General features: G+C 42.8%; 1 protein-coding gene across 2 annotated transcripts; it reads left to right on the plus strand.

Moving 5' to 3' along the window:
- The first annotated feature begins 10,469 nt into the window (after window positions 1-10,469).
- Window positions 10,470-17,472, plus strand: LOC123426070 (nucleolin-like). Of its 2 annotated transcripts, none has more exons than XM_045109844.1 (10): window positions 10,470-11,152; window positions 15,056-15,145; window positions 15,224-15,460; window positions 15,569-15,790; window positions 15,881-16,181; window positions 16,265-16,608; window positions 16,685-16,753; window positions 16,870-16,926; window positions 17,017-17,129; window positions 17,210-17,472. In XM_045109844.1, exons 1-10 carry the CDS (start codon window positions 10,649-10,651, stop codon window positions 17,313-17,315), a joined length of 2,043 nt encoding a protein of 680 aa, XP_044965779.1. In that variant the 5' UTR covers window positions 10,470-10,648; the 3' UTR covers window positions 17,316-17,472. The 2 variants fall into 2 exon arrangements, with proteins under 2 accessions (XP_044965779.1, XP_044965777.1); XM_045109842.1 differs by having other exon boundaries at window positions 10,473-11,152; window positions 17,011-17,129.
- Window positions 17,473-25,117: the final 7,645 nt, after the last annotated feature.

The raw sequence follows: 25,117 nt of genomic DNA on the forward strand, positions 1-25,117 counted from the left end.
TAGAATCATCATATTCACCCAACGGGTGCTATACCAGTATTTGAAATATTTGCTAGTATTGAGAATACTAATGTAATGCCCCAAGTGTAGAACTTTCCCTTCTTGTAGCCTTCCATGTGGGGCCACCTTGTCAGATATCTTGAGGATATCTTTCGTGCTTTGAATTCATGTGTGTTCCCTAGTGCTTACTTCCCTTGCATGCATGAATTACATAACATTCCTTGCCATACTTATGATTGCATGCCATGATCATATTGCATTTGAGTCTAATGGGAATAGTGTTGGGGTGTGTGAGTGCATGTGATCTTGCTAGCATTAAATGGTGGTGTTGCACTACCTTGTGATGCATGTGATAATGGTGTGTGTGATGCAAGAGGGTGTGCTAGTCTTTTAAGCTCTTGCTTTCAAACTCCTTTTCCCTCCTATGTTTATTCTTGCCAAAATTCCTTCTTCCCAAAGATGTTTCAAAAATGTCTAGTGGTTAGATAAAAATGTGCTTATGAGGAGATGCAATTTTGCTGATTTGATCTTTGACTTCTAAAGGTGCAAATAAACCAAAACAGTAGATTAATTACTGTTTTGCATCTATTTCAAAGGCTCCAAACATTGTGTTCCTATTTTATTTTATTAGGCCATATTTTGCCAAGACCAGGGGTTTTTTTCCTTTTATATTTTTTTCCTACCAGGTGGCTGTGTATATTGCTTTTCTCTCAGGCCCTATTTTTTTTATTTAGAAATGATTCCAGGTTTCTTTCTCTCTACCTAGAGCCACTTGGGCCTTACCCCTCTTCCCTGGCCCAAGTGCATGCGCTCCAGAGCCCGCTGGGGGCGTTTTCTCCTTCCTCCCGACGTCACTCCTGTACGACCTCCGCTCAACCTCTCAATCGCTCTCTTCTTGATCCAGCGGCTCGAGCACGCCTCCCGAGACGTTAAGAGGAGCCTGAGGCCTCCTCCTCCGCCCTAGGGTTCCCTCTCCTTCTCCCCAGCGCCGCCACCTTCCCCCTTCTCTCTTTTCTTCCCCTGGTAAGTTTCTGTAGCAATAGCAGAGAAGAGAGAGTCACCGGCGCCTACCCCCCCCCCCCCCCCCGCGTGCGTCGTCGGGCAGCACGGCCGCCATGTCCGGGGGCTCGGGGCGGCTCCCCGCGTCCCATTCCCGGCGTTAGGACCCCGAGGAGCGACCCCCCCCCCCCCCCCGTCGAGCTCGTCCTCGTCAACGGGGCGAACCGGGCGTCCCCTTCCCTGCTTCGGTCTACGGCGGATGAACTTCTTCAGCGTCTCCTTCCCCGGTCCGGCTTCCTCTCCGTCGGTTCGGCGCCCCCTCTTCGCCCCAAGGTGAGGCTGCACGTCGCCCGCGCTTCCTCCTCCTCAGGTCGGTCAGGATCCGGAGCGAGTTCTCGTTCTTCCCTATTGTCGGTCGTCAGGGGATAGCTGTCGCGTGGCGAGCAGTAGCAGGGCGAGTAGGCTTGCGTAGGTGTACGTAGCCGGTGCCTCCCCTGCGTAGCAGTAGCAGCAGCAGCCGGCAGGAGGCGTAGTAGTAGAAGCAGCAGCTAGCCGGTGCAACTTTGCAGCTGCAGCGGCAGGGAACGCCGACGCCGTCCGGGCAGCCAAAGGAGGCACCTTTTCCCGTGCTCAGGGCGGGAATGGAGCCCCCAAGAGTCCCGCAGGCCCCGCCGTTGGTTTCCCCTGCCGGTGGTGGCCGGGAGTGGCGCCGCCAGCGTCCTCGGCTCCGGCCGCCGGCGGGATACTTCTCGTGAGAGGAGTGTTTTTCTATTTTGACCTTCTTGTCTAACCAGTTCCCGATCCGTAGCCCGATGGTAGTGTTGTGCTGGCTTATTCTAGCCCCTGTAGGAGGACGTGGGTTCGAGTCCCCCCTCGGCGCCTTTTTATTCTTTGTTTTGAATACTCCTGTAGGTAGGTTACCTTGCCTTTTCCTTTCTCTTACCCAAATCTGGTGCAGCAGCGCAGTGGTGAGATAGTGGTGCTGGACACCAGGGGGCCTGGGTTCGAATCCCAGCAGCCCCTGGCCTATTTTTTTTGCTTTCTGTTTTTTCCTGCCTTTTAATTTCTGTTTCCCTAACTCCATACAAAGTGGTTTGTTAGTCTTTGTGATTTCTTGTGATTTCTAACCCTCTTACACAGTGGGGATGATTTAGTTCCTGCTAAAATAGATAGGGTAGATTTAGTAATGTGTGTGTCTTGCACACTAAGAGGTGATGTGTGATCTTGCTATACTTGTGATGGTTTTGGTGGGTGCACCTTGGAGAAGTGGAGCTAACCTTGTTAAGTGGATGATGTTAGATGCCTTGGCCTTGGTGTGAGTTGTGCTTTGAGGTGATAAGAGTCACTAGCTACTCTTGTATAGCCCCAAACTTTTGAAATTTGGTGTGGGCTAAGGGATCTTGTAGTTTTATTAGCTTGCTTTAATATAGTGGGGTGTGGGTGCCTCCCCCTCATCACATGTTTTGGCGTGAAGTGAGGTTCTAGATAGCTATCGATGTTAGCATGTGAGGGTGGATGGTTGTGGTAGTTTGCATATTGATGGTGACGTGAATACTAGGAAGATCCTAGTGATGCTTGTGAGAGTGTGCACCATCACATGCCCATATGTGGAGGTGTGCATACTCTCTTGTTAGCTTAGAATCTCATTGTGTTGTGCTTGAATCTAGTAGTATTGTGATATGGGTGTTGGTGTTGTTGATGTGCTTGACACAAACATGGGGTTCAAACCCCCATGTCACTTTGTAATTGTGCACATGAAACTATCCTATTTACTTGTCATCTTAGAAGCATACCTTATGGATTTGCATTGTCATTTTGTTGAAAGTTTGGGCTTTGTTTCCATGATATAGATGGAGCCCAAAGGCATGGATCTTGGTGTGCTAGTTGTAGGGGTTTGTGCTCAATACCATAGTGGTGTCAAACACCTCTTGGGGACATGTGTGTGCAAACTATGCCTAGAAAAAGTGGGCATGTGGCTGGAAAATTCCAGATTGTTGAACTCTGAAAATTTCACTAAGTCTGGAATGCTGGGAACATTTTCTTCCCCTATAGATAAGGTTGTGCTGGTCATTTTGTTAAGAACTGGACTTAGTTCAGTGCTAGTGTTTTGAACCTGGTATGTTTGTGAAGCTTCCTGTCAATTTTCAAGTCATTTGGAGTCCAGTACCTTGTGTTTTGATTGCTATCAAAAAGCTTCAGAACAGAAACAGAAACTCAGGTGCAGGAATTTTCACTAAGTCCCTGAGAACTGATGGTTTTGGGAAAGTTTGTGGCCTTGTATCTTCTAGAGTTTAATTCCTTTTTCTGTGATTCTTGCTGGAGATGGTAGTATTCTTGGTTGGCAACATCCACATATATTATTTGTCATGTTTGAAGACCTGTAGCTATGTTGCATGTTGCTCTCAAACAGCTAAGATGCAGAAGCTGGCAGATTACGTGGTTTTGCCTTTTTGTTCAAAGTTTGTGTTTAATTGTTGTTGGGGTGTTCTACCTTGCTCCATTTCATTCATGTTGGGTTAATGTATGTCTTGGCAACCTGGGAACACCAGATTCGTGCCAATTGTGTGTGTGTGGTGATGAATCTTTCACGTAGGGCTTCATATCGTGTTTCGTTGATTCCCGTTGATCCGTAGCTCCGTTTGCAAAGTTCTTTATATGGTTTTGCACCGTTTTTACGAGTTGCGCCTGTTCATTTCATTCCCAGGCATGTCCAAATAGTTTAGTGCAAAGTTCTGTCCAGGAACTTGTTGTAGTTATTCTTGCTTGTGCTAGTGGTAGAAATAGTGGTGCATGCTCAACTTTCATCTCATGCATCATGTGATTGTTGCATTTTGTGGTGCTGCTGTTCATTGGTTATTATTCTTGTGTTGGGTAGCACCGGGAGCGGAGACCGATTATGTGGAGTCAGGAGAGTACGTGCAGGACGATCCAGAACCATTCCAAGCTGAGGATATCACAGGCAAGATGACATGACCTTGATCCCATATCTAGACTTGTTATGTTAGTTTCGATTCCACGTCATATTGCTCGCTGCCTACCACTGAAAATATATTGCCTCTTCATATGCCATGAGCCTAAACACCTTACTCTTTCCTAGCAAACTTGCATGGCTAGGTAGGCTTGCTCAGCTACTAATGTTAGCATTGCTAGTTGCAGGTGTTTATAACTCATGAGTTGCCATGAGCTTGATATCATTATATTAATTTCTGTTATTTAATTAATGTATCTATATATTTGGTAAATGACGGGAGGCCTAGCCTTTTTCCGGGTGTCTTGTTCCGTTATTGCCGCCTTAGTTACCGGTTACCGGTGTTTGATTCCATAATGATCGCTCCTAACACGTTCGGGGTTGTTATGGGGACCCCCTTGATAAATCGCATAGTGTTAAGGCTTGTCCGGCAGGACCCAACTTTGGTACTATTTGCTAATCACCTAATAATAATCTGCATAGGGAATAGCTACCCCGAGGATTCTAATCAACAACCCGGGCCAGTGCTCCTCATGAGTGTTGGTCCAAACTGGTCTGCCTGCGGGGCCACCACAAGGAAACTTGAGGTTTGGCACCTGTAGCTAGTTCCATCCGACGTGTCCTGAGACTGAGATACGCGGCTCTTATCGGGGTCGTCGACACGTCGGGAGGTCCTGCTAGTCTTGTCTTGCCTTAGCGGTATATCTTGCGTATAGGAATTCCCGTGAAGCTTTGGTTTTCCCCAGAGATGAGGTTTTCCTCTAAGGAATCCGACGAGATCACGAGAGTCGTGATAGAGGATGCCTTTGCGGTCTGTGTTCGTTTGTGATGGACTAGTTGGAGCACCCCTGCAGGGTTTAATCTTTCGGAAAGCCGTGCCCGCGGTTATGTGGCAACTTGGAATATTTTGTTAACATCCGGTATTAGAAAAACTTAAACATAATCTAATAAAATATGCCAACTGTGTGCGTAACCGTGACCGTCCCTTCGAAGATCTCTCTTCGACCGGGAACACGGTGGGGTTATGAATGCCGTAGGTAGGTGTTCAGGATCACTTTCTGATCAAGTATTCCCGATCGTTGGCGTAGGCCACTTCCACTTCTCCTTTGCGTAAGATAGCCACTTGTTCAATCTTAGGATGCAGCAGGCGGAAACACTTCATCCCTTCCTTACCCAATAACATGACTAGATCTGGCACCAAGGTCTTAGATTGCTGAGTCCCCGTGGCTCACGGATTCCTCCGAAACTTCCAGCAGGTACAGGTACCCCAGAGGCAGAGGATCCCGACGGCACCCAGCTGGCGTGGCAGTACGACGAGGAGACAGATCGCCTTTACGTGAACTATCCAGAGGACTGAGCCATGGTCGTGATCGTGGGCCTACAGCGGGTAGCATAGCATTTTCCTTGTTTTGTAGTCCGTACCGGAACTACATTGTTTGTACCTGCGTTGTACTCTGTATTATTAATAAGAAGGCAATTGAACCCCAGATTGTCTACTTTATTTATTATTATGTGCTATGTTTACTCGCTTGCAAAACACTTAGATGCGCTTCTTTCCTATTCGGGGGCCTCGACCCCCAGATCGGAAAGGACCGCATCTTGGTCGTTACAACTAAGCAAGTAAGTGGTCACAAAATAGAACCATGAGGAATTCAAAGTAAAGTATAGGCTAAAGACAACCAGTGACAGAATTCCCTTTTAATTGGGAATTGATCATTTTTAAATGATCACAAAGACAACTCTCAAGTTTGTCAAATGTGTGGTTACATAAATATCGTACATATGATTACCAAACCCTCAAACATATGGTCAAACCACACCACAAATTTATTAAAAGGCAAACAAGTTCATTGGAATATTTGAAAATTTGCAAACATACAACCAGAAAATATTGTGGTAAATGATTGTTCTCAAATCTTTATCAGAAGGAGAACAAAAAATATAGTGTAATAAAAGAATGATCAATTCCTTTGCGCCTATGATATGTTTGCATAATTGAATTTTTAGTAATATGGGCGACCTCATGTAATATACTAATATTCCCAAAATATCATTAGCCTATACTTATGCTACTACATGTAGTGCAATATCCAATATTCTATTACTTGGACATTATATTTGATAAATTTTGAATGTATGAACCAATTCATACTGAGTTTGTTGCGTACACAATAATTTTTCAAATCTTATAAAATGTTTGGTTTTAAGCCTTACAATCCTGATTTGCGGTTGATTAGAAAAAATATTGGCAACTCTATTGGTCACAACTTTTTAAGTTACAATATTTCCCAAATCATCAGATTTTATATGCATTGCATGTGCCATAGGGGAAATAAGTTTTAAGTCACTCTCACCTTAAAATTCAGATGAGCCACTCATTCTTGCTTGAACACATTCACAAGATATGGGGATTACTCAACCATTATGTGGTATTATATAGATACTTCATGGTACTCATGGAAAACATTTATAAAATGATTTCAAGTGTGTCTCTTGTCACACAAATCATGAATTATATAACTAAATTAATTCCGCAGATTCTAAAACTAAGAGCAAATTGTCCTAAACAAGGGAAAAATCAATTCGAATGGACAACTTCGTTGAACTAATTTCACAAGCAATGTTTGATTATATATAATACTTTTGTGCATACCCAGAATGGTTTAGATAAATATCTTATCAAAGATAGTGAAATTAATAACATGACCAAACTTATAGAATTGTAATTTACTAGCCTCTTGTTAGACAAATACGACATTACACACCATAAGTATGATAAAATCATACCAACTGCATAACATACTACTTTCCCCTTGTAGTAATTACATGGAAATCAACAAACTATTTCCTATCTGCGGTAATCTGGTTACATACCAAAATCACCACTCCAGTATACATCAATGGGCTCTCACAAAAAAATAGGGATCTATGTGAGGAATAACAATTTATCTGTCGACCAAAATTATTCATAACCCGTATGCTAATTGCATCAGCAATAAGGACATTTTCAGCATTAGGGGGAGATAAGTACCACAAAGAATGCCGAGAAATAAATTAAAAATGTTATTAACGTTCAGTCCTTATATCAACGTACTCAAAGAATCTAAACTAGAATTTTAGAACCACATATTTGCAACTCATTGCAAATCTGCCACATACGTTTACCGATGACAAAGGTGTCACTCAATTTTATATTCCTGCAATAAAGTGTCAGAAAGAGTGGAGGTACCCGATAAACCACTCTTCTCCCCAAATGAGAGCAATAGGGGGAGAAATCTAACCACACGAGATATAATCTCGCATATGCTTCCGCGGAAACACACGAAATCAAATCCTCAACTAGTAAATGTAATTCAACATCAAGTTGAAAGACACCTCACTGGATGCTCATCATGCAAAGCCCAACATAAATGTGCACAGATGTTTTGGTGTCGGGACATCGAAACACCTTGACTCCATTGTTGTAGGAAATCACAAGGAGTTAAAAGGAATAAATACATTTCCACAAATTTCATCGATTCGTCTAGAATCATATAACATAAGTCTACATTTGTCGACATATATTTCTTTTGAAAATTGCTAAAACCTTTTGGGCCCTGAACCAAAATCCATGGTAGAGCGCCTCTTGTACTCATATTGGTTCACATGAAAGGAAGCAGGTAATGAAGAATAACACTCGCTCTGCAAACGAGTGGTATTTACCACAGTAATACCTACTCCTCATAAGTATCTTCCATATGGAATACTAAAACTTCTCATTCATAGACAAAGTCAATGAGGTGGTGAGAAAGCGAGGCTTGTAGCAAAAGGGTTCACGCAGTGACCCGACATCAATTATGATGTAACATATCCTCTTGGTATGAGTGAAGCTATGTTTTGATAATAAATATCATTGGCAGTACAAATAATATTATCCATGCAGTTAATGGATGCAGTGACTACCTACTCATATTGGTCACTCGTTTCGAAAATTTATAACAAAGTCCCTAAAGGGCTTACAATTTAGAATCCAAAATAAATCGCAACATATTTGTGTAAAATTTCATAAGTCACTCTATGGCTTAAAATAGTCGGAAATCATATGGTACTACCGACTAAATGAGTCACTTCTTCAAAGGATTACTCAAAGGGTGATAATTTTTTATCTGTTAATAAAGGAATCCCAAAATTTGATTTCCTTACATCACCTCAGTGCATATCGATGATTTCATCATCAATGTCTCTACAAGACATAAACATACACAAAATCAACTCAGGACGGAAAATTTGGATTCAACCAAATTTAGCTTAAGTTTACAACTTGCGCATTCTCTCAAGAATACATATTAGTCTACATATATCCAAAACATATACGAGAAGTTCACTGTGGATATACCATAACAACAAAAAGACATGTACGATCATACTACCTTTGATAAGGTACAAATCCATTCATACCTGCGGTGATAATGAAGTGATACTAGGACCTGAAGTTCTATATCTCACTAATGCCAAAGCACTCATATACTCACAAACTAGTCAGGCCTGACGCTATATTTTCTATCTTTATTCGGAGTGCAACCCCTAATAAAAGGTATATGGTTGATATAAGTAATATCATATTATATCTGAAGATTACAATAAATCTTGGATATTTCCATTAGGAAATAGAAGATATGACCATGATATGATATTAGCTCCTTATTTGATCTCAACAACGCCATATCAATTACCGAATTCACTGGAAAAGTCTTCTCTGAAAGTCATCTAAATAGACTTTAACGACCATTTCCATTTATCACTCTGACATAATTGCTTTATCTACCAGCATTGCAAAATATGCATGGCTTAGTAGAATGATTACCCACACTCAAAATCATGTGGTTGAGGTTCATCAGAATCACGTAACTTGATTCATCAAGATATTTCCACTTGTGTAACTCAATACCTATATGTTATATGAAGAGCAATATCATAAAGCACATTGCTCTGAAATTACTTATCCTCGCATATTATAGAAAAGTGAGGAAATACTTTGCAATCAAAATACCGTGAAAATCCAACAGATTATTCACAATGTCACGATCATATCAATGAAATTGGTATGACACATCCTCCAAATTTGCAAAGTTCATGGGGGAGTAATTTTCCAAAATATAACATGTTAACAATCATCACATTGCATATATTGTACTCTTTTTCCCTTAATGAGTTTTCCCTAAAGATTTCACATAAAGATTTTTAAAGAAACAATATAAACACAAGTGTCTTTATGTGTCATATCATTTTCTCCTTATATTTTTCCACTGGATTTTAAAGGAGTTTTCAATAGAATGTAAGATTGCACTCTTTTCCCTTGTGAGTTTCCTCTCAAAGTTTCTCATAATGGTTTTTAATGAGGCGATATCTTCTCAAATATCATATGTCATACTTTATTTTCCCTATCGAGGTTTTTAAAGAAAGTACTCAAGACATATTTATTGTTCTCTAAACTCAAAGATGAGTTTTATCCTTCTACAAAGGTTTTCTCAAATGAGTTATCACGAGACAATAATCATTATATGTTGTATCATTTTCTCCTTATTTTTCTCACAGGGTTTTAAGAAGTTTGAGCAACACACCTATACGATTCTCCTCATATTTTTCCCACAAGAATTTTGGAGGAGACTTTAAAGATTATACAATGATTTCTTAAGATGAAGATGATGAACATTCTCAAAGGCAAAAACCTACAAGGAGTATTATTTATCAAGATGATGGGTATTAGACTAGCATAGATTAGGGGAGTGTTAAGGATTAATTTAATCCTAATAATCAATGTTTAGGTTGGTTGTAGTTACCGACATTGTAACTCTAACTGCCTTGTAAGGAGGGTATAAATACCCAGTCTTTAATCAATGAGAAACACTGTTCAATCATTTGCTTTTACTCATCACATCCAGGACTCCCTCAATGGGTGTGACGTCGGGCGGTGGAATTTTTTAGTGGCACGCGACAGCCGGGGCCATCACCAAGGGGCGGGGACGTGCGGTGGCGGCGACGACGGGGAGTGCAAGCGGGAAACGAAAGACAGCGGAAATGGTTCATGCCGGACAACTCGATTTGAGGATCTCGTCGGATCAGAGCATCTTCAATAGTCCGTATGTTCAATCGTTGATATAAATGTCTACATCAACAACCAACAACACATCATACAATCTCTTAAATGGAGTGTATGTTAATCGTATGTAAAATAACTAAGCGGGTCCATTAAACATGAAAGAAATAACCATGTTTGCCTCGGAGCTTGTACGTGAACCGTTGCTTCAAGTTCATATGATTTCATTCTCTTTTTTCTTTTATTATACGCCATGTCATCAAAATCATTTATGTGACAATTTTATCAACGATGATCATACAACCATTGAAGATGCTCTGATCCGTGGTATGGGATGGAACCGACGATTATTTTAACAGCCCGTTCGGTTTGCGGGATGTGCTAGACATACGAGAGTGAGCACTCCGAGTTGTACACTTCAACAAAAGAAGAAGTCTGGTTGTAGATGTTCTTTTCGTAGCCGCGTGGTGTCCACACCTCCTCCCGCGGCCCGGACCGTACATCGCATCTCATCGCCACATCTCGTACCAGTAGACTACCTAGCAGCAAAAATCCAAACGGAGACCGCCGCCGCGACGAAACCCTAGGCAGCCGTGCGGCGGGAGATGGAAGACCAGACGCCGGCCCCACGCCGGCCGCTCTTCGACCTCAACGTCGCCATGGAGGATTTTGAGGAGGAGGAGGAGGAGGAGCCCCAGGAGGTGGAGGAGGTCGTCGAGGTGGAGGAAGTAGTTGAGGAGGAGGAGGAAGAGGAAGAGGGTCCCGAGGAGATGATCATGGAGGAGGAGACGGCGGCGCCGGCGCCGACCGAGGATGAAGACGCTATTGTGGAGAAGGAGGTCGTGGAGGAGGTGGGGGTGTCTGGGGAAGGAGGGGAGGACGAGGGGAGGAGGAAAAGGAGGAAGGAGTACGAGGTCTTCGTCTTTGGGCTGCCGCGGGAAGCCATGGAGGATGACGTCGCGGCGGCGCTCACCGAGGCCGGCGAGGTCGAGGAGGTGCGGCTCGTCCGGGATCCGGCGCAGCCGCAGCTTAACAAGGGCTTTGCCTTTGCACGTTTCGCCGAGGTCTGGCAGGCGCGGTGGGCAGCCAACGACCTCCGCACGGCTATGGTATTGTTTACAGCTACTGCATCCACTAGATTCTCGTCCCTAGCTCTGTGAATCAATCCGTGGAAAGTGGTCGGGTTGGGGAAAACACTGAACGAACTGGTCCTAAGTTAATGGCCTCTGGCCTTTGCGCAACACCTGAAGCATTGCCTTATTGGTTTCGGTGAGAATTTGCTACGTACTAGGAACAAAGTAGTTGGAAAAAGGTTGAATTTTTAGTAAGGGAACTGTTGTTGTAATAAAACGTCTTACATTGTGGAATAGAGGGAGTAGTATGTTGTAGGGCTAACGGCATACGATTAATCATTTCCTTTTCCTAAAAGAGTGGGCAGTATTTCCTTCTTGGCCCAACATATTTATTACAACAACAACAAGAACAACAACAACAAAAAAGTCTTTCAGTCCTAAACAAGTTGGGTTAAGCTAGAGTTGAAGCCCATAAATATCAAAACCAAGTCATGGCTTTGGCATGTTGTCGGGAAAATGACACCTATCTGAACCTCCAAGGATCCCTTGATCGTTCGGCGGGGAGAGAAGTGGCGCCAAGAGCAGAGCTAGCGAGCAGCACCGACAAGGTTTTTACCCAGGTTCGGGCCGCTTTGCGCGTAAAACCCTACTCCTGCTATGCTTGTTGTATTGGGTGCTTACTGTACGATTACTTGCTACAGTGATTGCCTTTCGGCCAGTGATCAAAGAGTCTAAACCCCAAAAGGTCCAACCTCTAGAACTGAGCTTTGGGCCTCCTTTTATAGGCAAAAGGGGTCACCAACAGTGCTCTGTAGTGGGTACACGAGTCGCATAGTGAACAGGGTTCACCGCTATCTATCTACCGCAGTGTCAGGAGCAGTAAATGCCTTGTCAGCCCCCCTAACCTATATCATGATGGTATCGACACATATCCCGGCGTTTTGAGACCTGGGCGTTGTGCTGGCACATGAGGCATGCGCTGGAGCGGTGGCAGTCGGTGGCACTGTGTCAGGAGGGACACCTGGCGGGCGAAGGGGGCTTGCCGGCCTGGTGTCCTTGCCGGTGGCCTAACCTGTCTTCCCGGCAAGGAGAGCTCGCCGGGGTCTTGGACGTCTTCCCGGCAAGGAGGGCTTGCCGGGGCCTTGCGTGTCTTCCCGACAAGGAGGACTTGCCGGGGCCTTGTTTATCTTCCCGGCAAGGAGAGCTTGCCGGGGCCCTGGGTGTCTTCCCGGCAAGGAGGGCTTGCCGGGGCCTTGTAGCTTGGACTTGTTCTTCACACCCTTGGAGGGGTGTGGCCTTGTAGCTTGGACTTGTTCTTCACACCCTTGGAGGGGTGTGGCCTTGGTGAGCTTGGGTTATCTTCCCGTCAGCCTTCTTCATGCACTGCCGCCAAGGGTGTTGCCGGTGCCCGTGCACAAGTCTGGGGCTATAGTGATCGTATTGTGAGCCAAAGTTCACAACAATTGGGTCGTAGAGCTGACCACCATGACATGAGATGAAGAGCATCATCGGTGACAACCTCATGGTACCCATCCTTGAACTGCAAACATCTACCATGGTTTTTGTTGTCGACAAGATGTCACGAAGGATACTCGTCTGCGGCATGATTGAGCTGATAATATAGAAAGTGCTTCATCAAATCTTGTCTTTGATCTGTATGGAGTGGTGGAGACAACTAAATTTTACCAGTGAGATCAAAGGGCTTTGGCCTTCATCAAATATGGTTTAGACCATGATGTTGCATGATCTACAGAAACTGTTGTGAACATGGTTTCAACTTTCAAGTTACTACCCTTGTCCAATATATTAGGAGCAACAAAATAGGCGGCAATGGAGACATGGTAAATTGCGTGTCAGCGGAAGCACAAGGGAAAGTATTGGTAGAGGAACAAGAAACCAAAACAGGAAGTCATGGGTTTGGTGCAAGTCCAGCACAGAAGTTATGGTGGTTGGCAAAGCATAAAGTGATACCCTCTGTCCCCTTTTACATGGCGCCCTCGTTTTGCATGATTTTACTTTGACCACTAATTTGTTTAATAACATATGCGTTGTATGTCTTAAAAATGATACCATGGGAAACTTTGTTCAAATACAAATCTGGTGATACAATTTTTGTGAAACACAGCCCATGTTTAGTTGGTCAAACTTCATTTTTGGAGTGTGCGCGTCTGCCATGAATTGAGGGGACAGAGGGAGTACTTCCTTCGATAAACCCATGTACATGATAAACAATTGAGCCAGGGGTTGCCAAGTCAGAGACTCAATTTGTTATTGTAATTAGTATGGAAATGTGTGGGTATGTGAATGTGTGCATACATCTGATAGGTTATTTGGAGCAGGCATGTGCAAGGATCAGGAACTTGTGTGGTTTGATTATCTGCATTGTGCTGGAGCCAGGACATGAGTTCCATGGGGGTGCAATGGGAATCTGTGGCGCGATGAAGTCTCAAGCTGGCGTGTAGTAGTGAGAGAAATTACTGGGAGGATAGAAGATACAATGAAAGTACGTTAGGGAACGCTGCCATGCAATGTGTCAGAAGGGCTCAGGCTGGCCATAGTGGGGGTATCATAGTCTTGGGACTAGCAAACATGCTGATGTGGCAAGTACTTAAAAGAAGAGAGGGGCTTAGAGTAACATAGGTAGATACCGTATCATGTTAAATGCTATGCTACTATGTGTCATGCATGTCAATAAATGAGACCACCTATGATACTAATTTATGATACTATGCACTATGAAGGTAGTATCATACAATAGTATCATATGCATGATACTACTATATGTTACTCCCCACTATGAGCAGCCTCATACATGCTTGAGTCAGGAATGCAAGGAGTAAATGCCAGGAAGACTCCAAAAGTTAATCTGAGATGTTTATGCTATTTCCAATTCGAGTAACACAAGTATTGACACCCTCCTGGAACAAAACAAAGGCTGAAAACGTTTATCCATATTTTATGCTATTCCCAGACCGAGAGCGTCCACCTGAAAAAAGGAGAGCAAAAATAAGTAACTTCCCTATGTGATGATTGGGTACAATATCAATGGTTTGGAGCATAAATTTATGAAGAGATAGCATGATCTTTGTCCTCTTGTGATGTGCGGAAGCTGGCCATGATACTGGTAAGGAGAGGCGGTGCATCACGTCCAGTCATATTGCCAGCTATGCCCTCAACAATCTTCGAGTTGCCATTGAATTTTAATGTTAAGGGAGCCAGAGTCGCAACATCCCCATCAAGGAGAATCAGGATATTTCATTATGGACTACATACGGACTGAAATGAGTGAACAAACACACTAAAACATGTCTATATACATCCGATTCACAAAAAGGTTAGAACATCTTATATTTGTGAACAGAGGGAGTATCATATACATGTTGGTTTCCATATTAAGTCCATGTCTTTGGGGTCAAAATTTGGTAGCTCTATATAAGAGCGGGCGTTAAAAAAAAAATCTTTGGGAAGAAACAAGAACAAATGTATTCTCTCCCAATATGCTCTTCTCCTTTGGTCTGTCTTCCTAATCCCCTGCAGATGCCATAATTGGCTATCTTTAGCACCGTAGTTATCCCTCTGTGCTCATGAATCAACGATTACAACTGCTTTGGTTTTCATATCGGTTCAGTCGGCTATGGACAAGTACTCAACATTCTCTAAGTTTGTATAATTTGATATGATCTCTTGTATGTCAGTATGTCTATATCTGTTAGATGATGTACCACTGCTGCCATATAAAAGTTTAAGCGTTTAGATGGGTAGTCTTGATTAGATTTTCTTTGATAGTAAAGCGATTGCATTTGCCAAGCTGATTGTACTTTGTGATACTTTATTCAATATACTTGAAATTCTTGGACATGTTTGCTATTGACAATGAATGCTCACATACATGTGTGTTCAACAAACGATATTTTTTAAATTTCTTATTGTGATTTTCAGATCAAGGGAAAAGCTTGTGGAATATGTAAGAACAATGATAATGAGACCCTTCATCTTCGGAACATTTGCTTCGATTGGTCAAAAGAAGATGTATGCTGTCTTACTTATTTTATACTCGCATTTGTTGCAAGCACTTTGCTATTTTGAGTAATGGTTGATCTCTTACAGTTAGCGGAGAAGCTGAAAACTTTTGAGTTGGAAAACCTTGAAGATATCAATTTAATTGAGCACCCGGATAGAAAGGGAAGAAATAGAGGCTATGCATTTCTTGACTTCAGCTCACATGTGGATGCTGTTGCTGGATTTCTTAAACTACAGAAAAGAGATCTGTTTCTTGGTACTGATGTTAGAGCACAAATATCATTTTCAAACACTATTTCACAAGATGATAAGGTTATGGAGAAGGTACATCCACAAATGACGCAGCTTTATCTTCTATTCGCTTCTGTAAGGAGTATTGCATGATCATGCTTTTTTCCATTTAACATCTCTTATTATCATTGTGAAATGTAGGTAAAATCTGTTTTCTTGGATGGCTTACCGCCTCATTGGGATGAAGATGATGTGAGGGAAAAGTTTGGAAAGTTTGGTGAAATTGATAATATACAACTTGCTAGAAATATGTTTACAGCAAAACGAAAAGATTTTGGTTTCATCAGCTTTACTACAAGACAAGCGGCATTAGGTTGCATTGATATGGTTAATAAAGGTCGCTTTGGTGAAGGTAGTGGAAAGGTAACCCCTTTACGCTCTTTATTATTGTGCGACTTCTACCTTCGGTTTATTTGCTTGAGCTATGGTTAATTACTACTTCCATGCTTTCAGATCCGCATGAAGGCTACTCTACAAAGACCAAAGCCTACTTTCAAAAAGCCTTCATGGCAAGGAGATACTCACATGTTGGGCGTCAGGAGAGGATTTATTGGTAAAAGTTATGGTGACAGAGAGCCCCACCCTAACAGATTCAGGCATTTAGGTCCTGAAAGACGTCCTTATTCAAATCATAGCAACTACCGTCACCAACCTATGGTTGGCCGGTTGCCTCCTATGGCAGTTGATGATGGAGAAAGGCCTGTTTCAGTGCGAGAATACAGGTCTTACTACAGAAGAGATTCTACAGTACCTGGTTGGTTTCTTTTGATAAATGTGCGCTGCTCTTTCTTTTTTCCATGAGGTTATTGAAGGGTTATTTCTAATGCTTGGTTGTAGACCCCAGCCATAAATATGGAAGGACACACCTGGGGAGCAGAATCCGGGAAGGTTATGTTGAGAGTCGATATGATAATAAATATCCAAAACATAAGCATGCAGCATATGAAGCATCATCCATGCAAGGAGATCAATACAGCAGGAGTAAATATAGACATTCATACTTGGAGAGGGCACATGATGAATCTTGCCCAGAATGCATTAGAGGTGATCATAACTCGAGTGCTTATCAGAATGGCCATTACTCCAGCGTTGACAAGGCTGGTCACCACTATCAGTGTGAGAATGTTGAAGAATTTGCTGCAACCAGTGATGGATCGGAGAAGGGCTACTATAATAAGACAGTAAGTGCATGGTTTCCAAATTTTAGGTTTTATTTGCATCCTGGTGGTTAATTGTAGGCTGATTCTGTGTTGTTAGGAGCATGAGCTCACGGTGGCTTCAACTTCTCAAGTAGCACTTCAGCGCAAGGAACCCTACTGCAGGGTGGTACGTAGTGTTTAATGTTACGATTTACTTGAAAAAAGTCTTATATATTTGGATACAGAGGGAGTAGTTGGCTGCTGCTGGTTGATGCTGACAATTGGAGCGCTTGTGTTTCATAGGAACCAGAGTTATTGCCTTCAAGTCCTGCGATGTGTAATTGTAGCGAATGCTACAAGGTAACGAACAAACCATACAAGCACATCCTGAGATGCTTGTCATGGTGATTTTGTTTGATTCTGATGTTTTTCGTTGTTGTTTAGGGGCAGAAGTCAGCAGCAGCCCCTTCAAGCTCTCAAAGCGAGATAACTAGAAGTCATTCCAATCCTCAAGTTGCTGCCCCCCATCGCCGGATTGCTAAACCTTTTCATGACCAGCGGAGGTAAGGTTGTTTTGTGTGCCATTGGATTGCTGTCCCCACAAAAGGTTTGTACGTAAAACTGTGCTTGGTGTTTCCAACAGCTTTGTTCCTGATGAGTATGATGAGGTGGAGTATACAGTCAGGGAACGCAGAGGCCGATATTTATCTGCAAGAGACGAAAGGAAATACTCTAGGCAAGGACGATAGAGTTTCCCAAGCCTTTGTTATAGGATTTTATTTATTCATAGCATTAAGTGACCCAGCTAGTTACCCCAACCTCGTGCATTGTTCGAGTGCCTTTAATGCGGACACATACATTCTGAGTTATGACATTATTATGTGATGAAACAATTTTACATGGGAAGCGTTTCTAATCGGCTTAGAGCATCTTCAACAGTCCGTATGTTCAATCGTTGGTATAAGTGTTCACATCAACAACCAACAGCACATCATACAAGCTTTTCAATAAAGTGTATGTTAATCGTATGTAAAATAACTAAGCGGGTCCACTAAACATGAAAGAAATAACCATGCTTGCCTCGGAGCTTGTGCGTGAACCGTTGCTTCAAGTTCATACGATCTCATTCTCTCTCTTCTTTTATTATGCGCCATGTCATCAAAATCATCTATGTGGCAATTTTACCAACGATGATCATACAACCATTGGAGATGCCCTTAATCGGCCGACAGATCTAACGCTCGATCAGTCAGCACCGCGCGTGCGTTGTCAACGCCCCCGAGAAAGAGAGCACGGCTGCTGCCCTTTCTTTCACGTCGCTCGTGATATCCCCTTTTCTCCTGCATCCCAGCCTCTTCCCAACGAGTTCGTGCACCGCCGCACCACTTGCCCATCCTCTATCGGCCCCTCCTCTTCTTCTCCACGTTGTCCTCCTTGCTACAGTCCATTTTTTTTTGCATGTGCACGCCTCCCTGTTTGATGACATGCGTGGGTGATGGCGTCGGGCTGGGCATGGGCACATGACGGTGTGTTGTGCCTCGTTGGCCATCCGAATGGCGAGCTCCGACTACGTCCACATGAGGATGTCGCGAATTGAGGGGGAGGGGGGTCGACACCGGCAAGCTCGTAGCGTTCACACCATGGTTGTGTGCCACCCACCTACCGTCACCGCTTGCTCCTCCTCCCGTTTGCTATAACCGAAGACCAGCCATGCTAAGACCAATCGTTTGCCATGCTACAACCGGTGACCGACCGTACTACGATCACTGTTCGCGTTGTTGCACTTCGGCATGTCAGAGCTGCGACTACAACGTGTTGCGACTACAACGTGTTGCAACTGGCACCGCGACGTGCTGCATATGGGGCGAAGACATGCAAGAATCTGTTAAGGATGCTTGGTTCGTCGAGGACGTATGATGGCGAATGTGGGAGGAGGCACTTCGGCATGTCAGAGCTGCGACTACAACGTGTTGCAACTGGCACCGCGGGGTGCTGCATATGGGGCGAAGACATGCAAGAATCTGTTGAGGATGCTTGGTTCGTCGAGGACGTATGATGGCGAATGTGGGAGGAGACAGTAGTGCATGAATTGGGTGCGTGACGCGTCGAGGATGCTGGGTGATAGAGGCGAAGTTGTCCTCGTCTTTCGATGAGATGGTGGTTTTGTTTTGATGGAGTCGACTTTGACGATCCGACTACGAACGTGTGAGGACGTCGCGCCTTAACAATCGCTAAGCCAACTTTGAGAGGTTATTGACCACGCCGGAGCACGATCAACCTAACCACGAAGGTCTGTTTCCTGTACGCAAACGAAGAACAAACAAGGAACTAAGATTGCAATCAAGATATTACGAATATAAGAGGAAAACTTTATTGATGGAGGTGGGGTTCTGTGACGCCTTTGTCTGGTCGTGGAACACAAACGAAGAAGCGAAGTTGCAGCTATGACGAACTTGTAATTTAAACAAAATCCAAGTTTAAACGATGACCTAAGGGCTGTATATATGAGGAAATAGAGAGGCAATTTCGTGACCCTTGGAGGAGGGGTCCGAAAACAACCCTAAACTCGGTTTCCCCACACATACAGACTCTAAAAACAACCTATACTATGTTATTTCGAAATTACATGGTCCTGTCCCAAAAATAAGATGGTGCAACACCTATAATAGTCTATGGACGAAATTTATAAAGTGATGTCTTGAATATTTCGTCCAAAACCTTCATGCTCTCCTTATGGTGGCTTTAAAGTGAGAAAATCACCAGTGGAAGCTCCATTGTTCTTTCCCGCGCGTGCACCTTCTTCTCCATGCTTGATCCCGCTCCAACGGATATCCTTCTTGTCCATGCTAGGTCCTTCATTCATAAGTACAACAAAAGTATCTAACTTAGGCAGCATCATATGTTCATGAACATTAGAAGTATTTTAGAGAAACAAAAGTACCTGGCAATTCAATTGGCGTGCGCGGGCTCTAGTAACCAGTCCAGTATGTATAGCAGCTGGGGCTGTGGGTCTAACAACAGTGTTGATGTCCTCATCATCCTCCCCTTCTTGAACTGAAGTCGTCCTCGACGGAAGCTCATCTTCCTGATCCAAATATGGCTTCAAATCTGCAATGTTAAAAGTGGGACTAACCCCAAAATCTGCAGGCAGCTCAAGTCTATATGCATTATTATTTATTTTCTCTAAAACTTTGAAAGGACCATCAGCACGCGACATTAGCTTTGACTTGCGCAAATCAGGAAACCTATCCTTACGTAAATGCAACTAAACAAGATCTCCAGGTGCAAAGACAACATGTTTTTTACCCTTATCTCTAGTAAGTCTATATTTAGCATTCATGCGCTCAATGTTTTCCTTAGTTAACTCATGCATCTTTAATATCAAATCAACACGTTCTTTAGCATCAAAATTAACCTTCTCCGAAGATGGAAGAGGTAACAAATCAATAGGTCCACGAGGTAAGAAACCATAGACAACTTCAAAAGGACATATCTTAGTAGTAGAATGCAGCGAACGATTATAAGCAAATTCAATATGAGGCAAGCATTCTTCCCACAACTTTAGATTGTTTTTTAAAACAACCCTAAGCATAGTAGACAAAGATCTATTGACTACTTCAGTTTGTCCATCAGTTTGGAGGTGACATGTAGTACTAAAAAGCAATTTTGTCCCCAACTTAGCCCATAAACATCGCGAAAAGTGGCTAAGAAATTTAGCATCACGATGTGAAACAGTTGTATTTGGCACACCATGCAAGCGAATAATTTCACGAAAGAACAAATCAGCCACATTAGCAGCATCATAATTTTTATGACATGGTATAAAGTGTGTCATTTTTGAAAATCTGTCCACGACAACAAATATGCTATCCCTCCCCTTCTTTGTCCGAGGTAAACCTAAAACGAAGTCCACAGATATATCCTCCCAAGGAACACTAGGTACATGCAAAGGCATATATAAACCATGAGGATTGAGTCGTGACTTAGCTTTTTGACATGTCGTGCAGTAAGCAACAAAACGCTCAACATCCCATCGTATCTTTGGCCAAAAGAAATGTGTAGCAAGTACGTCCTCCGTCTTCTTTACGCCAAAGTGTCCCATCAATCATCCTCCATGCGCCTCCTATAACAACAAAAGATGAATGGAGCTAGCTGGAATGCATAGCTTGTTAGCACAGAACACAAATCCATCATGAACGATGAACTTGTTCCACGTTCTTCCTTCTTTACCATTGTCCAACACATCTTTGAAATCAGCATCATCTACATATTGATCTTTGATGGTCTTCAAACCAAATATTTTAAAGTCAAGTTGTGAAAGCATAGTGTAACGACGAGACAAAGCATCAACAATAACATTTTTTTTACCCTTGTGTTTAATGACGTACGGGAAAGTCTCAATGAATTCAACCCATTTAGCATGTGTACGGTTCAGTTTTGCTTGACTTTTAATATGTTTCAGAGATTCATGATCAGAATGTATGACAAATTCTTTGGGCCATAAATAATGTTGCCATGTTTCCAAAGTCCGAACAAGAGCATATAATTCCTTATCATAAGTAGAATAATTCAGACTAGGCCCACTTAATTTTTCAGAAAAGTATGCAACAGGTTTACCATCTTGTAATAACACACCTCCTAACCCAATTCCACTAGCATCACATTCAAATTCGAAAATCTTATTAAAATTAGGAAGTTGTAGTAAAGGAGCATGTGTTAACTTATCTTTCAAAACCGCGAAGGCTTCTTCCTGTGCGGTACCCCAAGCATAAGGCACATCCTTCTTTGAAAGCTCATTGAGAGGTGCAACAATGGTGCTGAAATCTCTCACAAAACGCAAAACCCGACGAGTCCAAGGAAACTCCTCACGTGTGTGACCGTTTTGGGCTGCAGCCAACTCTCAATAGCTTCAATCTTGGCTTTACCAACTTCAATTCTATCACGCCCAAGATGCGATCCTATCCTTAATTTGGCACGAGGGCCTCGTCAGGGATAGAAGCGCATCTCGTCGTTTTGCAAGAATGGATATCGTTACAAGTACATGTACTGAAAAGATGAGTTATATGGAATTGGCTTAGACTCGCCACAAACTACATCAGAGTCACATCAGTACAATACATAAACATCATGATGAAGAACAGGGTCCGACTACGAACGAAAACAAACGAGAAAAGAACGACGTACATCCTTGCTATCCCAGGCTGCCGGCCTAGAACCCATCCTAGATCGATGATGATGATGAAGAAGAAACTCCAAATGAACAATCAACGCGCTCGCGTCAAGTAACCTTTACCTGTACCTGCAACTGGTGTTGTAGAAATCTGTGAGCCAGAGGGGACTTAGCAATCTCATTTCCAAAGGTATCGAGACTAGCAAAGCTCAATAGATGAGGTATGGTTAAGTGATGAGGCTGCAGCAAGCGACTAAGCAATATATGAGGTGGCTAACTTACGAGTACAAGAATAAGAGGGGGATGATCTACGCATAGCGGACGTGAACTACTGATGATCAATGAATGATCCTGAACACCTACTTACGTTAAACATAACCCCACCGTGTCCTCGATTGGAGAAGGAACTCGCGAAAGAGAGAGTCACGGTTACACACTCAGTTGGCATATTAGTTAAGTTAACTTCAAGTTGTCTAGAACCAGTGTTAAACAAAGTTTCCACGTTGCCACATAACCGCGGGCACGGCTTTCCGAAAGATTTAATCCTGCAGGGGTGCTCCAACTAGTCCGTCACAAACTACCACACACTACGACGGAATGACCTCGATCAGGGAAACCCGTGATCTCCTCGGATCCCTATTGGAAAACCTCAACCCCGAGTTTAGCTCAAAGAATCCTTGGAATCCCTCGCACGAGACGCTCGATAAAGGTAAAACAAGTCCAGCAAGGCCGCCCGACGTGTCGACGATCCTGATAGGAGCCGCGTATCTCATTCTCAGGACACGGCGGATGAGCGATAGTTACCACGCCAAACGTCGAGTTGCCCCGGGTAGCGTTAATAAGCTTCTCTGTTTTGGACCAGCACCATCAGCACTGGCCCTCCGTGTATTATGTAGAATTACTCCTCGGGTTCATGACGCCCTATGCTTTTCAGTATTAACAGAATTATTACGTTGGGCAAATATAGTACCAATGTTGGGCCTTGCCAGACGAGCTTTATCCTAAAACGAGAATCTAGGAGGTCTCCATAACAACCCTAAGCATGTTAGGAGTGCTCATTTATGGAACATAACAACTGTAGCCGAAACTAAGGGGGCAAAGGTGGAACAAAACACCAGGCTAGAAAGGCCAAGCCTTCCACCTTTTACCAAGTATATAGGTGCATTAAGTTAAATAACAATTAATATGGTGATATAACAAGGAATCCATGTTATCACATGGAAGCAACTACACCTGCAACTAGCAACGCTAACACATGGTTAAGCAAGCGGTAACATAGTCAATCAGTGGTTTGCTGGCTGGTGAACAGGTTGAAGGTTTTCATGGCAATGTTGAGAGGTTGATATTTAACAGGTGGTAGGCAGCGAGACTTAACGATAGAAATGGTAAAACTAGCATGGCAATGGTAGTAATGGTATCTGGGGAAATGGTCATCTTGCCCGAGATCCCGCTTGGAAGAAGAACGACTCCATGAAGCAGATGAACCGATGTAGTCGGACGGGTCTTCACATTCCGACACGCTTGCGAAACTCTAGCGAGACGAAGGAAACCGGAAACAAGCATCAACACAGATATTCACCACGACACATGCACGACAAGATGCAATCCACATATGATGCATGATCAGTTGAATATATGCAAGACATGGCATGTCAATTCACAACAATCAAACACTACACATTAAGTGAAGTTCAATATGCAACGAATTGCATATTGACGAAACTCCACATATGTATTATTTAGTTCTATCCCGATTAGGTACACGACAATATTAAATGTGGTTAAACATGAGGTGAAGCGTAATTGATCTATCTATCTAAGCATTATAAATGAGTTCGGAAACGTCATATAGCATCTCCGAGATGACCTCAGACGTCAATTTATAATTCTGTCCAGATCTGAACTAACACGTTTAAATACTTGTTAAACAGAAAAATAAATAGGTTCACGTGATTCTACGCGTCGTTTCAATCAATTTACACATAGAGAACATCTCCAACAGAGCTACGGTTCAAAAGATACGAACACCGCAAGATATGATGACATGAATGCAATATGTGCGCAAATGGCAGCCACAACATTGCAAAACATACAACCAGCAAGATAATATGAAACTACACGAGATTCTAAACAATTTTCGTGTAGGACACGTTTAAAACGGAGCAACGGTTCAACAACTACGAGCTAAACAAGAAATCACTACAATCTGCGAAAATCAGCCACATCGCATTTTCTACACCCTCGAACATCTAGCTAGACAAATCCAAAATGCTCAAACAAGGCATGAGGCAATAGAGGTGAAGATGCACTACAACATAGAACTAGTAACACCTAGCATGGAAGCATGGATCACTAGGAAAAGAACTCATAAAATGGCATCCCACACACAGTTTCAGACTTAGTGAAAATATCAGTTTATGACAGTGCAGTTTTCGATCTGAAGGCATATTGACAGCAGCAAAACTATATTCTACAGGACTCCGAATGACATGAAAATTGACAGCATGCTAGACAATCTTAAGGTCTACAACTAACTCCATTGCACCAACCTCAAAAGAGCTACAGATCACCAAATAAACTCATGACAGGACAACAACAAAATATAAGAATTTCAGACTTAGAAATATTTCAGCATCTCCAAATCAGCACTATTTTCTAGCAAGTTGAGAACAAGCAAACAACACCTAAACATGGATTTCTATTGCAACCAAAATTACGAGAGGCTAGCCTACACATCCAAGGGCATATCTCTAGTTGACAACTCCTTCATATCATGCACGGATTAAATCTCACAAAATAAACAAAAGGACAACATGGCAAAATATCACACACGCTAACTTGCTCAAACGTTAAAACTAAATGCATAGTTAAATTCTATGGATTTTTCTACCCCGAAAACATGTATAATATGAGGGGTTGCAAAATAAAAATAACGCCACACGAATATGCGAGATTATGTCCCAAACACGATATAGCAAACTAGCGACGGAACCTACATGCAAAAATACAAACAACTACTCTAAAATACATGGCAGAAGGTCCCTAATAACACGACCATTTTATATACGGGGTTTGAGCAATCCGGACACACACGAAAATAGATACGGGACAAGCAAACCACACCTAAACACGACGTTTCTAGGCATATGGCAAGTTAAATCACTTCAAACATGCATGCAAGTTGCAAATTATGAACCCACGCGAAAAACTACACAAGTTTCATATGTAATTCGTTCTGATCCGATGCACGGATAATAAACTACAGGCGTTTGAAATATTTAATATATTCCTGAAATTGATTTAATCTGTGGAAAAATCCTAAAATATGCTAACGGGCCTAATTCGTTCATGGGCCTAACAGGGCAAGCACATAATTAAAAA

Source organism: Hordeum vulgare, chromosome 2H (genome assembly GCF_904849725.1).
Source record: "Hordeum vulgare subsp. vulgare chromosome 2H, MorexV3_pseudomolecules_assembly, whole genome shotgun sequence".
NCBI lineage: Eukaryota > Viridiplantae > Streptophyta > Magnoliopsida > Poales > Poaceae > Hordeum > Hordeum vulgare.

Excerpts from the sequence above, each read along its gene's own strand:
- LOC123426070 (XM_045109842.1), top strand. The coding sequence starts at position 10,649 with ATGGAAGACCAGACGCCGGCCCCACGCCGGCCGCTCTTCGACCTCAAC. Across the intron at positions 11,153-15,055 it reads ACGACCTCCGCACGGCTATG|ATCAAGGGAAAAGCTTGTGG; the intron begins GTATTGTTTACA and ends TGTGATTTTCAG. Across the intron at positions 15,146-15,223 it reads TCGATTGGTCAAAAGAAGAT|TTAGCGGAGAAGCTGAAAAC; the intron begins GTATGCTGTCTT and ends GATCTCTTACAG.